This window comes from Haemorhous mexicanus, chromosome 8, assembly GCF_027477595.1.
Source record: "Haemorhous mexicanus isolate bHaeMex1 chromosome 8, bHaeMex1.pri, whole genome shotgun sequence".
In the NCBI taxonomy this organism is placed as follows: Eukaryota; Metazoa; Chordata; class Aves; order Passeriformes; family Fringillidae; genus Haemorhous; species Haemorhous mexicanus.
Window position 1 is genome coordinate 14,458,584 of NC_082348.1, and position 16,120 is coordinate 14,474,703.

General features: G+C 42.9%; 1 protein-coding gene across 4 annotated transcripts in view; it reads left to right on the forward strand.

Moving 5' to 3' along the window:
* The first annotated feature begins 1,279 nt into the window (after positions 1-1,279).
* The window catches only part of SMARCAL1 (SWI/SNF related, matrix associated, actin dependent regulator of chromatin, subfamily a like 1), a 35,497-nt gene continuing 20,656 nt past the window's right edge, over positions 1,280-16,120 (forward strand). The window contains exons 1-8 of one of the 4 annotated variants that reach the window (XM_059852806.1): positions 1,280-1,382; positions 2,162-3,123; positions 3,820-3,870; positions 6,441-6,701; positions 7,885-7,935; positions 10,661-10,841; positions 11,770-11,920; positions 14,770-14,928. In XM_059852806.1, coding sequence (XP_059708789.1) covers positions 2,253-3,123; positions 3,820-3,870; positions 6,441-6,701; positions 7,885-7,935; positions 10,661-10,841; positions 11,770-11,920; positions 14,770-14,928 — 1,725 coding nt within the window. In that variant the 5' untranslated portion in view covers positions 1,280-1,382; positions 2,162-2,252. The other 3 variants (XM_059852803.1, XM_059852804.1, XM_059852805.1) reach the window with 3 other exon arrangements.

Below are 16,120 nucleotides of genomic sequence, written 5' to 3' on the forward strand. Positions count from 1 at the left end.
TCCTGTTTACTGGCAATCTGGCTGAGAAGACTGAGTTTACCATTAGCATATTTGTGGATGACACCAAGTTGGGTTGGACTGTCACTCTGCAGAGAAAGCTGGACAGGTTGGATGAATGGGCTGAGATTAGGGTATGACATTCAACATGACCAAGTGCCAGGCCCTGCACTTCACCCACAACCACCCCAGGCAGTGCTACAGGATGGGGGCAGAGTGGCTGAAAAGCTGCACAGTGGAAAAGGACCCGGGGGTGGTGGCTGACAGCAGCTGAACACAAATCAGCAATGCCCAAGTGGCCAAGAAGGTCAATGGCACCTGGCCAGCAGGACCAGGGCAGTGATTGTCCTCCTGTGCTCAGCACTGGTGAGGAGTGCTGCGACCATTTCTGAGCCCCTCAGCTGAGGAAGGACATTGAGGTGCTGGACTGAGTCCAGACAAGGGCAACAGAGCTGTGAGGGGTCTGGAGCAGCCGAGGAGCAGCTGGGGGAGCTTGGGGGTGTTTAGCCTGGAGAAATGGAGGCTCAGGGGAGACCTTATCACTCTCTGAAACCACCTGAAAGGAGATTGCAGCTAGTGAAGGTAGGGCTCTTCTACCAGGCAGCCAGGGACAGGATGAGACGACACAGCCTCAAGGTGCACCAGGGGAAGTTAAGGTGGGACAGTATGAAGAATTTCTTCACAGAAAAGGCAATTAGACATTAGAACGGGCTGTCCGGGGAGGTGGTGGAGTCACCTGGAGGTGTTTACGTTAAGACTGGACATGGCACTCAGTGCCCTGGTATGGTTGACATGGTGGTGTTTGGTCAAAGGTTGGACTCGATGATCTCAGAGCTCTTTTCCAACCATCGACATTCAAAAATGACAAAGCAGCCTAGCAATGCCAGCTGCTGCTCCTAACCCCCGGGGGCAGACTCCTTCCTCACTGCTGACAAGTGCCGTCACCCCGTGTTCTCACACATCAGCTCACTGCTGATTCCCCGCTCAGCCACCGTTCAGGAACAGCACACACTGGCGTGCAGACACACACACCCGGGACGGCCAGCGAGGGGGTCCGCCCCGCCCGTACAGCGCAGGGTGCTGGCTGGGGCAAGGCTTCAGCCTGGGGCCGGCAGCAGAGTCCCCGCACGCCGTACGGGACCTGAACGGGTGGCGGAGACGGCCCCGGGGTCCCGGCTGCCTCCCCGGAACGCCGCAACCCCAAAGCCCCCGAGATGGCGCCGCGACCGGAAGACTACATTTCCCAGCGCCCCGCGCGCCCCGCGCGCCTCTCTTATTTTCCGGCGTGCTGTGCACTCCCGGCCGCTCTGTGCCACCGGGCGGTAGTGCAGAGCCTGCTGGGAGCTGTAGTCCCTCGACGGCGCTCCGGGCCGTGCCCGCCGGCGGTGAGCGGGCGGCGGAGCCTCTGCGGCGGGCGGGAAAGAAACCCTGACCTCCGTGACCCCGGGGGTGGCGGTGGGGCCCGAGGGACGGGTCGGGACCTCCGTGGAGTTTGGGACAGGAGCCTGCCCGGCTCCTGGGAGAGGAGGGGGCAGAGCGTGAACCCCACCGCCGGCAGGAAGCTGAGGAACAGAGGGGCGGGCATCCCGCCGGACACGGGCAGCGAGCGCATGGAGCGGGGCGGGCTGCTGGGAGAAGTCGCGGGAGCCAGCTCCTCGCTTCTGTTTGAAGGTCCGTGACCTGCGAATGGAGGTTTCTCGGGAGGAGCCGGCTCTGTCCTGTGGGGTTCAGCATGTATCTGCCACGCTCTGGGAGATACCCAGGAACCGAAGGTGAACAGGGAAGATGGGCATCGTCCCATCTTTGCTAAAAGGTACCCGAAGTAGGACACACTAACACCAAAGGGATGTAATCCTTTGCCTCCATGTGCCTTCGCACGGCTGGCTCTGCAGTGCAGGTGTTCCCGTGCTTTGCTATTCAGAGAAGAGTACTCGAATACTCGAATAGGAGTTTTCTCCTTTTCCCATATATTTTATCTAAGCAGGACTGGCATGCAAGGCTTTGTCAGTGTCTGTCACCATCTACTTGCTGATAAAGGCTCAGCATTCGTGTGACAGGTTTGCTGTACTACTAGATTCACGTAGGATCAATTACAGTAACACTCAATCACTAATAATACTAAGTTATCAATACAATAGTAATTATTTTTTTTTTTCCCCTGTAGATTGACCTCTCTTCCTCTAAAAAAGCAGTTGCCTCTGTGATTAATTCCCAATGTAGTTTTGGTAGAGATTTGTTGTTGGAAATTGTTGAAGATGTCATCAGGCCTTACAGAGGAGCAAAAGAGAAGGATTGAGGAGAACCGACGGCTGGCTTTGGCCAGGAGAGCAGAGAGGCTGGCAGCCCAGGGAGCCGGGCACGTGGGCATCGCTGCAGCTCCGCACACAGAGCAGAGGCTGGGCAAGCCGGGAGGCTCCAAGGAGGAAAACAGTCATGTCGGGTTCAGCAGCCAGCACCCACACAATCCAAACACGCCTGTGGAGGAGAAGAGCTGTCTCCAGAAAGGCTATAACCATTACACAGCAAAGCAACAGATGCCTGGCTCACACAGAGAGCAGCAAAAGAGTTGTTCAGAGGACTCGGAGCAAGCAAGTGGCCTAAAGCAGTTCCCTGCAATGATCCCGAATTCCCTGAGTTATTCCCATAAACATTTCTGGGATGCTGGTAGTCAGGAACATGGACAACACACTTCAGTTAATCATGGAACATTCCAGCAGCCCAAATGCTACCCAGCTTTCAAAAACCCCACGGGACCAGCTCATCCAAGATTCACTGATAATGGACACCCTGACGATAGTAAAGATTTACAAACTCAGAACAAATCTGACATTAACTATGTTCCAGCACCAAGCAGTGCCCCCCTGAGCGATTCAGAAATGCTGGCAAGCATAGACCCACTGACAGAAAGAACAGGGGGTGGTTTTGTCTCTCAGGCCAGTGGTGGGATGCAGAAGCTGACCAGCTTTGCTGGTGTGGGCTCTGCCTTTGAAGCTGCCTCTCACAAGAAAGCAAATAATGTTACAAAAGGAAAATGTGTGAAATATGGGGAAGACCGATTCCAGGTTGAAATAGGATATAATGCTGAACTTATTGCTGTGTTTAAGAAGGTACCAAGCAAAGCCTATGGTAAGAATTGTTTGTTTGCTGTTATTTCTGTTTTAAATTGGGTTGAAGTTTTGACATCTGCTGCTATTGTAGTTGCTACTTGCTCTTACCGATGTACCTATTGCTGGGGTGGAATATGTGGCATTAAGAGGGGATTAAAGAAGTAAATGCTGATTAAATTGGATTGACATTCTGGACATAAAAATCTTGAGCCTCGATTTAGAAAAGAAGTCTGAAGCCTTGCTTTATGAGCAGTGCTCTGAGAAGTTTAGTGGCAGCAGCTGGACAGTTTGTTGGAAGTGAAGGAGGCAAAGTTATTCATGAACTGGGATGTGAAAATGGGTCACTTCAGCTATAGTTCAGAGTTATGAGCTGATTCTATATCCTGGGTTACAGAGAGCAGTGAAATCTCTCCCTCTTGTCTTTCTTCTAATCTTTTACCATTATATTTATTTGTTATATTCTTTTTTTGTTTTCTCTCATGTGTTGCTGATCCCTGTGAATGGCCGTTGCATTCATGTCTTAGTATTGATATTCCCCATGTTTTTTTCTGGTGTCAAGTAGCTGTAAACTTGGGTATAAGTGTTTTTCAGATGTGTGGCAAAATTTTGCATGAGTAGATGGAATACTTTTATCTCACATGGACAGTTTACGGCGCCACTTTTTTTCTGCCCCAAACGATTAATATTCTGCCCTATTACTCTTGCCCTACTTTAGATCCTGCTATGAAAAAATGGAATTTCAGCATGGAAGATTACAGCAGTGTCTGTAAGTAAATATTGAATGATAAAAACAAGTGGAATCTTGACACCCCCTCCTTCCCCTGCTTTCCATAGTTATTGTTTAGCTTAGTTAGTGTCTTGAGTAATAAAAGTAGTGCTACCTAAAGATAATGCCCATATTTTAGGCATCTAGCTCATAACATTTTTCTGATACCTTGTAGCTGATTAGAAATAATTTAATTTTTCATGTAATCTAAATTCCAAGCACAGGCTGCACTTTCTCTACCATGGAATTTTTCAGCAAGCAACAAGATCATACGAAAGTTATCTGCTGTGCTGGTACTTGTTTTGAATTTATTTTGAAAACCGAGTGTGTTCTAGCGGCTAATGCTTAATTTCTGGGTCCATTCATGTAATTTCTTTTTAAATAGCTCTTATATAAACACTTTCATTGTTCATTTTGTGTGTCAGAAAAGGATAAAAGGTAGTTCTTCAGGGTTTTGAGTGCGACTGAAAATGAATTTGCCTTTTTTTTTGGTATAACAAGGGTGGGTTTATCTTTTATTCCTCTCCTGTCATCTTACTCTGTAAAGATTGAGAGATTATAGAGGCAAACACTTCAGGTAGGCTTTTCAGAAGCACACTGTACTGAAGTGAGTGATAAATCACTATTGATTTCAGTGGGAACAGAATAAGGCCTGTGTTGAGCACTTTAAAAAACCACAGTTGAGTGCTGGTATTTTAGCTTCCCATGTGGGTTGCCACACATTTATAATTTAAATGCTGTTGGCTTGCTTGAAGTGTATCAAGTACAGATGAGAGCAGAGTCTCTGTACCAAGGAGCCTGCAAATGAAGAGAATGGCTTTTAGAAATCAAGCATTTTTCTTTAAAGCTATGAAATACCTGAGTACTCTGTGGAAAGTTCCTGTTTACAAGTGAAGACAGTATGTGACCAATGTTGGCCTGTGAAATTGGGGAAAATAGCCTGAGAAAAGGGAACTAACTTAAAAGGGCCTTGGAAATGTAAAAGTGAAAGTGTAAACCAATTATTTTTAAAGTTCTCACTTGTAATTTAGTTTTTCTGAATAATGTGATCCTGTATCACCTTTTTTTTTTTTCTTTGTAGTATAAATTAAACTTGCAGTCAAGCCTAGAAACAAATGTTGAAATAAAGGAGTAAAATACGCTTTTTTCCTTCCTAATTTCTTTCAGTTTAGTTGTAGAGGTGACCTCTAACTACACAATGTTAAACCAGTAGCATTTAACATCTTTTGCTTAGGGCACTGGGAGGAGAAGGTGTAAATAGGTGTTTTTCAATCCCTCTAATTTAAAAATTATTTTCAGTGGGTACTCTTAAACTTTTTATTTGGAGTAGAAATCTCAAATGCATGAATTTATTCAAGAAATCACTTATTTTAAAATAAGGTTGGATGATACCCAAATGGTTTATTTATTAAATGATTAGGAAGAAATTGTCTGAATTTTTTTCTTCCATTTTCACATCTTGACCACTGAACTTAAAGTTTGTACTTTTTTGTTGTGCATCAGTTTTCTGGGCTACTTAGAAAGAAGCAGAGAGGATCATGATGTGCAGCTCAGTGCTCAGAGGACTGGATTCACCTGGGCTTATTCTAAACATCACCCAGAGAGGGGAAGTTGCCTTCCACAAGTACTTGAAGGCAGTGTGTGCTTAATGGTCCCCTGCTTTTGAGTCTAATGGACTCTGGAGATGTTAATGAATCTTTGTGTTACTGTAGTATCTGTGAGGTGGAGGCTTGGGCACAAACTTCACTACTTTGGTGCTGTAAAAAGTATAAGAAATAGTATTTCTTAACCATCAGAGTTCAGTTATAATAATAAAGGCAACACAGGGGTATAGATTGGCAGAGAAACACAGGGGTAAGTGGCATGTTTATTTCTGTAGATAGCAGTGTTCTCAAGCTAATGTCTGTAAAATGCTGTGTCCCTCCACTCTCCGTGCCCTGGCGTTGTGTCAGAAGTGATTGCTGGTGATGGGTAAGACAGGAGTGCAGATGGCTGGGTGGAAGTGCAAGTCTAACTGTAAGACACAGAATAAAGGGTAATGAACGTGAATTGTAACAAAAGAGATTTAGGAATTTGGACTAGATTCCTTCCTAGAGCATTCCTCCTAGATGTCTATCAGATATTGATGTGAGGCAGGAGGCAGATTTTTAAATCTTTCTCCTTTGTTGTTTACAGAAGCACTTGCCCATCGTTTCAGACACATGCTATTGATCACCATGCTCCTGTCCCTGTGATTTTCTAAGTGAAAGCACTGTAAGGCTGTGTGCAATTTACTGCTAAATGTGCTTCTGCAGATTGCTTGCCCTGGCCTAGGGAGCCACATTTTAGAACTGCTGACAGAGAGGGAGCTTAGTGCAATCACAGTGCTGGACAGGCCCTTGTTCATTTACTATCACATGTTCCCCTTGCCCCTGCTGTATTCTCTGTGGAAAATCCCACCAACCTCCTCCTCCAGGCCATTGCTGTCTCTATTCTTTGTCCCTGTGAATGAAAGCTGGGAATCATCATTCCTTTTAAACTTGTGTGGGTTCTTTGTTATTAATTCTTTTTGATATCTCTATTCTCCCTAGTGGAAGCAGCAAATCAACTTTCATCAGTAATTCTGGCACCACTGGAAGGAGAAAATGTGGTTGGCTTGGCATCAGGCTCTCATTTTGTTGGCAGTAGGGTTGATGTGAAATCCCTCTTGAAGATGTGTAAGAACTGGAAGAAGCCCTCAGCCCTTGTCAAAGGGAAGTGTGTGCTTATCTCTCGCCTGCGATTTGAGGTCGATATTGGGTATTCTGCAGAAGTGATTGGAGTGTTCAAAAAGATGGATTCCAGAAATTATGGTGAGTCTCCTGCTGTGTCTGCTTTGTAATAATGGCCATGTTGAAGCTGCTCTTGCTTCATAATAACAGGTTGTCAGAGTACATCCCACTGAAAGAGTACAAGAGAATGTGCTTTGGTGAAGATTTTAAAAGATCGTAGTTCTAGTTTAGTGTTGTATCCATGTCCAGCACTTTATCCCGTGGCAGAACATGTCCTTAGCCTGTTAGCTGAGGTGGTAGTTCAGATCTCAGCATGATTACATTGACATTTACTGTAAATACTGTAAATGAGGTGGGTTGTGCTGATAATTTGCCAGCAGTATGGAGACCATGCAAAGTTCTTGTCTTTATTATCAAATACAGCTGGACATTCTCTTACTTCTGCTTTACTGTGGTGTATAGTGGCTGCAACTGCCTGAGCAGATTTAATTTACCAGGAGCTTTACCATTGTTTTCAAGGCAAGTGTAATTGTAGAACACTTTTTATATTGGCATTCAGATTTCTATGGTAAATATAATTTTTTTTCCACTTGTAATTTGGTAAATGAGACACAGTGATGAGGTGACATGCACAGTGTCACAGAAGGTCAGTGACAGCATGGAGAAGAAATTCTGGAGCTCTAGTTCTTTGGGAAGGGCCACCTCCTCATTGTGCCTTCACCTGACTCTGAATTTAGTCTTCTTTCCCTGATGTTGTACACAGATGCTACCCAGGGATAAGCCTGCCGGATAGGTGGCATTGATGTTACATTTTGGATATTGATGAATTTCCTCCTGTACCCTCCTGAGCACTTTGACTCTAGGGTGCGAAGGCACAAGTGAAAGTGATTGTTTTACTGACTGAAGTCAGAGTTTGTTGGTTCACAAGCAGAAACTTTGCACACATTTTTCATCCCTTCTTGCAGTGAAGAAAAAGTGTTTGCCAGAATCCTTGAGCAGATGAGTTCATTAGGAGAGCTGATCTTGGCTTGCTCTGGTCATACCACCATTTCTAGATGTGTGGTCATACTTTTAAATCTTCTCCAAACTGACTGCTTAATATGACAGCAAACAGAGGAGAATTGATTTAGATCAAGGTAATAGTTGTTCTAAAACGGTTTTGAAATGTGCAGAGGATATAGGTAGATAGACATATCCTTATGGACAGAGAATTCAGTCTTTTTTTAAAAGAAATTTATGACAGTGTTTGTTGTAACTATTGCAGATATGAACACCAGAAAGTGGAATTTCCTGCTAGAGGATTACCCCAAACTAAGTGAGTAGTTGTGTTTCTCCAGAGAAGGAGAACTTCTGTGCATCAGCTTCTGTCTATTGCCTTTTCCCTTTATGTATCTGTATAATCCTGCTGAAACTGTGACTTGCCAAACTGAAATGTAGAACTGTGTTTTGGTATGGTTTTTTTTTTCCTAATAGATGCAACTTTGCAGAATCATCCAGTCTCTGCAGCATGCTTCTAGCACATCTGCTTCTCAGGTTTTTATGTTTAATTGAGGTTATAGAGTGCTTTGAGATGAATAGCATTACACAAGTCCTATGGATTATAACTATTATTTATCATCCCAGTCAGCATGCTGTGTTTGCTTCAGTGCTCATGTGAGGGTTTGTGGCTGTGAAATTTGATTGGGGTAAGTTTCAGAAGGATAATAAGCCAGGTGCTCTCTGCACATCCTTAGGAAGTGTGTGTGTTTCAGAGCTGAAATGCTGTTTCTCAGAGTACTTGTTCTCCAGCATGCTTCCATGGGATACCAGAGCGTGTTTAATAATTGAGTAAGTGCCTGCTTCTATGATGCATGCCTTAATAATTAGTAATGGTTGTAGGGCTGAAAGCCATGTGGTGGGGCTGTGTAGGAAGGCCAGGTCTTGAAACCAAGTGTGTCTTGAAGGAGACTGTTATGAAACTGCAGGGTTGGGATGTTGACATTCCTGATTTTGGTGAGTGCTGATGATCGCTCCCAATTTGGTCCAAAGGCCTTTTGTACATGCAAAGGCCTGATGCTGTAGCATGTGCCAGGCAGTCTGAGCAGACACATCACCTCCTAGTCTGTCACAGGATCAGTCATGCTGGCTGGGAGTTGTACACATTACATGAGGTATTCAGAATCCCACAGATTTGAGGAAAAGAAAATAATTCCATGAATCTTGCAGAGTGTAATTTGTGAGGGCATTTGAGGATTCTAGCACGTGCCTTTTAGAGGAGCAGCATTTGCTTTGTTGCCTGTTCATTTGCCTACATCAAAATTAAAAAAAGAGAATTTAGGCTGGATGCCATTTCCAGCAGAGAGATCTGTTAGCTGGGAACTGTTTGTAGAGGTTAATGTCTCTTTGCCTAGTTGCTCAGTCATCTTTATATAAAGGTCACTTCACTGAAAACTGTCTGTTGGATGAATCATGCTGGTGGCAGATATATCTTCATCACTCTCCCAGCTCATGTACAGAACAATAGCAACAGAATTATCAGTGAGCAAATTGTAGCAATTATGCTAACACAGAGCTCGGTCTGTGAGTGTAATAACAAGCTTGTGCTTTTCTTTGGATGGAGAGAGTTCCTGCTATTGAAGAAGTATAAATTAAACCAGAGAATTTAAAAAGTTTGGTCATTGCCCAACCACAAATGGAAATCTTTTCATATGTATATTTCTTGGAATTGCTTTCCCCTTTTATATGGCAGGGGTCCATCCTGCTGTTTTCCTCTTGGAGACGACTGAAACAAAAATACCTAATTGAATTCTGGTGCATTTACTGCTGGTATAGTGAGTTCTTATTTTATCTGTTTTTCCAAGCAGATTTTTTTTGTCTTCTGGACTTCATATACAAACTGACTACTAAAGAAAAAAAAAGAAGTTGCTTCCTGCAATAAAAATTTGTGCCCCTGCATTTGTGTTCCTAGTGTGGAGGTGTCTTTGATTTCATAGTCACTGGACAAAAATTATTTAATAAGTTTTCCTGGTTACAGCTCACTGTGTGTTTAAAACAGGTGTTAATTTGCTTAGAAATTAACTGTTGGATTAAAAAGAAACACTTTTATTTCTGGGGGGATGGGATAGAGAGGCTGCTGGAGGTGACTAAAATAAGGTCGTCCAGGAGGAGAATTGGCTAGATGCTGTTCTTGTTATGATGTATGGGTTGAAAAGATGAAGGCTCTGAGGTCTTGGCATACTGGATTCTGGGGATCCCTTTAGTTGAACTGGGAAGGTAAAGTTGGGAGGCTTCATGGGTGAAGGAACACTAGTACTGAGGAACTGAAGTGGCTGCCTGTAAGCTGGTTCTGGCCTGTAAGCTGCTTCTGTCCAGGAGAAGAGCAGTGGCCACCAGCTGGGCAGGGAGGTGCTGTAGGTCCTGAAGGATGGCTGTTGGAGTGCTGCTGCTGGTGGTATGAGAGCTGTTTCTCTGAGTCTTGAGGTGCTTCCTGTTTTCTTACCCAGTGTGGTAAAGTGGAGGCAGAACCCAACTGTGTGAATTCAGGGAACAGGAGAAGAAGAGAGTTTTCAAAATTGAAGATGAATTATATTCTTTAGGTATCTGTCTTGGGTCACTTCTGATGGTTTTGGTATGGTGGAAACCTCAGAGGTACAGAATCCCAAGGTTAAAATAAAGATGCCCCTGCTTTCTAGGCTTCAGGAGCTCTTTTGTTCAAATCTGTACTTGGTTTCTGAGTAAAGTGTGCTCTAAGCTGCCCTCAGCATGAATAATCCAGCTCCAGCTGTATTAGTAGCAATTGTCTGAATGATGGCATCAGAGATGCAGTTTTTTATAATCACGTCTAAGTAAGAGGGGAGGAGATGTGATTCATCATGTGGTTCTGAAATAGACTTTAGGGAAGAGGCCAGGCTAACACCTGTGCATGATGCCATGATTTCTGTGAGCTGTTTCAGGATAGGAAATGATATTTTTCATGAGGTTGAGGTTTGGGTCCTGAGATCCATAATGGAAGTTGTGTGTATGTTGTCCCTTCAGATAATAAACTGCTCTGTTCTTTGCAGTGCAAGTGTTGCTGAGCCTCGTGTCCGTAGAAGTGGAGCCACTGCCTGAAGCAGTAATTAAGACCTTTGCTGCTCAGCTCCAGAGATCTCCATCACTGACAGACATTCCTGATGCTGACCTTTCAGTAGTAGACTCCAAAATTGTGACGAGCCTCATGCCCTTTCAGCGGGAAGGTGTGAAGTATGTCCTTTTTGCATGCTGTTAAGCACTACTCTTTGTCTAGAATTGTGTAGTTTATATTGGTACACAGATTGCCTTCTTGTCCATGGAGGGTTCTGCATTTCTCTAGAGTCTGGGTCCATTGTACTCTGGCACTTGGGGCTTTTGAATATTTGGTACAGTATGGGTTGTTTGGGATTTTTTTTTAATTTATTGTTTTTTGGGTGACACATATGTTTTATTTCTAGATAGAACTCATCATGAGTCAGGTGGAAAGTAGTATTTTGCTAGTCTAAAAAATTGATCAAATGATCTCCCTCTTGTGATTCAGTATGTACATATTTGTCATATGATTTTTTATTTTGTAAGGTAATTGTTTTATTTTCCCAAGTGCATCTCTTCTGTTGTTGTTGTTTTTTGAATATTAAATACACATGGGAAGGGACCAAGAAATGGGACCCAAGCCCTAAAACATTTAAAATTACTAATTATATGCACAGATAAAAGGTTAAATGTCCCTGTCCCCATCATATATGATCAATAGTTGTTGATTTCAATATGCAGTCCAGGACAGTCTGTACTTAATGGTCTTAAATTACCATTGTTTTTAGTAATAATTTCTTAGCCAGAATGAACTCTGGAACACAATGTGAGTAATATAATGGAAAAAATGTGCTTTAAATAATTGTAAGGTCTTGAGACTACTTCTCATATGAAATCAAAATCTCTAAGAACTGAGCTGAACCACTTTATTAAGGAGTTTCCAAGCTTTAGAGATTTGTGGGAGCTGCTCACTTGTATGAAGACTAAGGGAGAAAATCCAGGTTTACAGAAGAACCCATATCACTTCCAGGTGATCCACATCAGAGGCTTGGTCATGACTTGTGCTCATCTTGGTTGCCAGATAGTAACCCATTTCTTGACTTCTTTCCCTCTCTGTTTTCCCCAGTTTTGCAATTTCCAGAAAGGGACGTTTGCTCCTGGCAGATGACATGGGCCTGGGCAAGACCATCCAGGCCATCTGCATTGCTGCCTATTACCAGCAGGAGTGGCCCTTGCTGGTGGTCACTCCTTCTTCTGTGAGGTTTACATGGGCAGAGGTACTGTGGGCTTGGGCATGTGCATGGGGTCAGTGAAGAGCCTGTGTGATGGTTAGACTGTGTTGTGCTTTGCAAAAGTTAAACTTCTAAATGTATTAAGGCAAAGAAACGAAAAAATGTACTGATTTAGAAACTTCATGGTGGGAAAATGCTTGGCATTGACCGTATGGTATATGCCTAATTTTTTTTTTTATTGGCTGATTTTCTTTTTGTAGTCCAGGTGATGTGTTGGGAAGAGGGACAGCTAGAGAAAGTGTGTCCTCTCACCCTCTGTTAATTTTTTTCCTGCAAGTCAGTTGGTTCCAAGTGGGCATTTTATTCATCAGTGTCAAAGATAATAGTTACATTGAAGCAATTGTCTTGTATTTGAGCCCTTCGCAGCAGTATTTGCCAGTTCCTTGGCTGGAGCAGAGTCCCAGATGCTGGGATTCTCCATTCTGTTCAAAAAGCCCCATTATCATCATCATTGTCTGTCATAATATGTATTTTGGCCTGTCCAGTGTATGCTGCTGACTTCTCTGAGTCCTTTATTAATGTTGGTCAAAGCCCAAGAAAGCTTGTATGGTTGAGAAATGTGTCTTGAAATAAATCACTGCCATAGTTTATACACTGAGGCTGGTGGGTTGCCATAGGCTTGTGAAATGTTCACTGTGGGAGAAAAGGTGAGCCAAGGCTTTTAGGTCAGTGAATTCTTTCCAGAGAAGGAGGAGGTGGGAGTTTAGTTTTTCCTGGAATATGGCATTGATGAGAAAAGTATTGATTTGGATTTACTGGTTTTGTGCTATAGCCAGCTTGTTAGAGCATCTTGGCGTGAGTTTTATTATCCAGTAGTGCAACAAAATGCAGGGTGAAAAGATGATAAAGTTGTTTACTGAGAAAGGGAGTGATACTCATCATACTTGAAATCTCAGGATCTGTAGACCTGAGGGACAGCACCTAACCTAAATCCATCTGTGGGATATCTACCAGGAACAACTTGGGCCTAGATTTCCTGAAGTATTGGGCAACTGCAAATAAACTAGATTCTGCTTCAGAAGATTTAAGAAATATGAGGCATTTTTGTCTAGTTGTTTTGTTTTGGGGTTTTTTTTTGTTTTTTTTTTTTTTTTTTTTGAGTGCTTGATTTCTTCCTTCCCCTACTCACAGCTGCCCAGGAGGCTCTTGTGGGAGATGTTTTATTAGAGATCTGGTTGATTTTTGAGTATGTGATGGATGTGGACATAAGAAAAATGTGTCACAGAAATTCAGAAGGTGAAATTTATTATAGTCTGTAATCTGTTCAGTTCATTCTTGTACAGATGTGTTGTACTGTAATGGTACAAGCTTTTGTGGTGTCTCTGGAGCCAAATCAGCAGAAATTTTCTTCATCTTAGTGATATCAGTGTTGTATTTTGGCTTTCTGTGCTCAGGCCACTGAGTGACTTAATAGTCAAGGTGCCACGGGAAGGGGCAAGGTACTGTTGGGTCTGAAGTGTTGCACCCACGTGCATTTAGAGTTCAGCACTGAAACTTCAATAATTAACAGGGTGGTTTCAGAGCACTTCTTGTGGACTAAGGTCAGCATCCCGTTAAAAATTCAGGATCAATTTTATGGTGTAAATTAGTCCCATGCCCTTTATAAAAGGAGAGGGCAGTACAGTAGGAGTTTCCAGGTACTTTCCTTTTGCTGCCGCCTTTGTCTTAAATTCAGACGTGGTGTCAAGCACACACTTTTTTTGGGTGGTATCTAACCTTGCTGCATGTTTGCTTATTTGGTGGTGCTTTCAGGGAGTGGAGAAGGATAGTTCATTGTTGCTTTCTCACATACTGAGAAATATGGGAAGCTCACTTTTAACTGCTCCTGCTGCTGCATGAGGTTGCTGAACAGTGGAGAGGAATGATTGTGGTCAGGGGATTTCAACAGACAAAGCTCCTAGAGACAGAGATGCCATTTCTCATCACCATTTGGTTACATTTCTGTAGGGACCAGATCCTAATGGGTCCAGACAGTTTTCTGCAGAGCAACATCAGCAGAACTCAAATGTTGCAGAGAGCTTGGTGTCACTGGGGACAGAATTACAAGGGAAATGGTGGGTGGTCTGGCTAACAGATGGATTTGGGGGAGGATATCTTGCTCTGGTGTGTGGAACATTTCAAGAGGTTGATTGAATGACAATTACCACATGAATTTCAGCTGCTGTCATAGAGCAGCTGGTGTGTTGTCAACTTGATCTTTTCATTTTGGTTTTGTTTTTTTGGTTTTGGAGTTTTTTTGGTGGACTTTTTAAGAAGAGGAGGTAGTAGAAGAGTTTTGTTCATGTGGATGAGTTGTACTTCACCCTCACCATGGAGTAAATATTGCTATAGTCATAGATGTTTACTGCTTAGAAGTCTGTGTTTCACAACTGTAGGTTTCCTGTTGAGTGGGAAAACTAAATTTCCCTGTGAGCAGTGATCACAGTATTCTCTGCCTCTGAGCATAGCAGGTACCTTTCTCAAGAGGTTGTGCACATTTCCATTAAAGATCAGATTTTTGTTTGGTTTTTTGAGGTATTACTGGGGTTGGTTTGTTTTTCTTTTGTTTGTTGGTTTGGTTTTTTTTCCAGTAAGAAGGAATAGGGTTTGAGCTTTCCTTGCTATATAAAGTAGATGTTGCCTTGTAGCCTGAGTTCTGTTCTTGATGTTCCCATTACCAGGAAGGTTGCCATGGGAAGGCTGCTTACCCTTACTGTGCTCCAAAGTGATGTCTAATGGTGAATGGGGTGGGTCCATGTTCTAAATATTCACGAGGATGTTCTGTGTAGTGCTTTGGGATCTTGACAAAGAAGATAAGCACCAGAATGCAATTAATTTCTTTCTTCTTCCTCCAGGCATTTCACAGATGGCTTCCGTCCTTGAGTCCAGGAAGCACCAATGTCATAGTGAGTGGAAAAGACAATCTAACAGGAAGCTTGATCAACATCATCAGTTTTGATCTCCTCAGCAGGATGGACAAGCAACTTAAGAGCACATTCCAAGTAGTTATTGTTGTAAGTGGTACATGAAAATCTTCACCTTAATTGTATGCTGGAAACGGGGTAGCCTTTGTACAGCAAAGAAGTGTGAAGTGGGCCTTATTTAGGACTGAAAGTATCTTGTAATTGTGGCTGTGATCACAGCTGTCTTTGTGAGTACAAGCATGAGGTTTCTCTGAAACCTTTTGAAATAACTAGTAGAGTTTAATTCCTTTGTGAGTCCTAAGGCTGTGTTTTCACTTTTACTGGTTATGGTGCCTCTCTGATTCCATTGTGCTTGGTCATGTCCTCTGCTGGAGAGAAAAATGTTTAATGTGGTGTGTCAGTACAGTAGTCATGGAATTGTATCTTCTTAAGTCTTGGACTTCAGGGTGGTGTTAGTGTTTATCCAGTAAACCAGATAACCTTTCAACATCAAATATATGGGTAAAGCATCCAAAAAATCTCCCATAGCTTGTGTTCTACTGACAATCTGCATTAAGCCTTCTTTGATCATTTGTATAGTTTCTTTTGTAAATTACTTCAAATTCCAGTTTTTATCTTTTTATAGAGCCACAGTAAATAGCATTTTTCTGGATTTCAGTTACTAAAAATTCAAAACATCTGGTGTTTCAAATCCAGCTTGGATCAATAGAGAGCAAAAGTGTATATGTAGCTTACTATGAGTATTTGATGTTCTCAGTCTGGTTTTCAGCACACACACACCTGCCCAAAGATCATGACAATTGGAACATACTTATCTTTCTGTTTCTCAGCATTAGATGGGAATGTGATAATAGATGGAGTTCTTTGTAGACCAAGCTACTCATGGGGGAACTGATCTTTTTAATTTTTATATTTTGTCTCCTACACACACTGACTAAATATTCTGTCTGGGTGGAAATGCAGAGTATTATTTTTGTAGGCTGAGGCTACTGCCTTGGCACTTTTAACCAGCCCTGAACTGGCAGATGTCCTTTCTGTGTGTTTATATGTTCAAATTTGGACCCTTGGTAGGTTTTTACAGATGAGAGTAGTTCTACTGCTTGCTGAGCTTTCCTGCTTTTTCTTCCACTCTTCTTTTGGTGGCTGGGAAAATTAATGTAGCTTATTTGTTATTTGGGAGAGAAAAGGCTGTGTCTGAGAGGCTAAGCAGTTACATTGTCTTTGCATGCCTGTTTCTACACACATGGAAAGGTGAGAATATACCCTTGGAGGGTGCTGACTG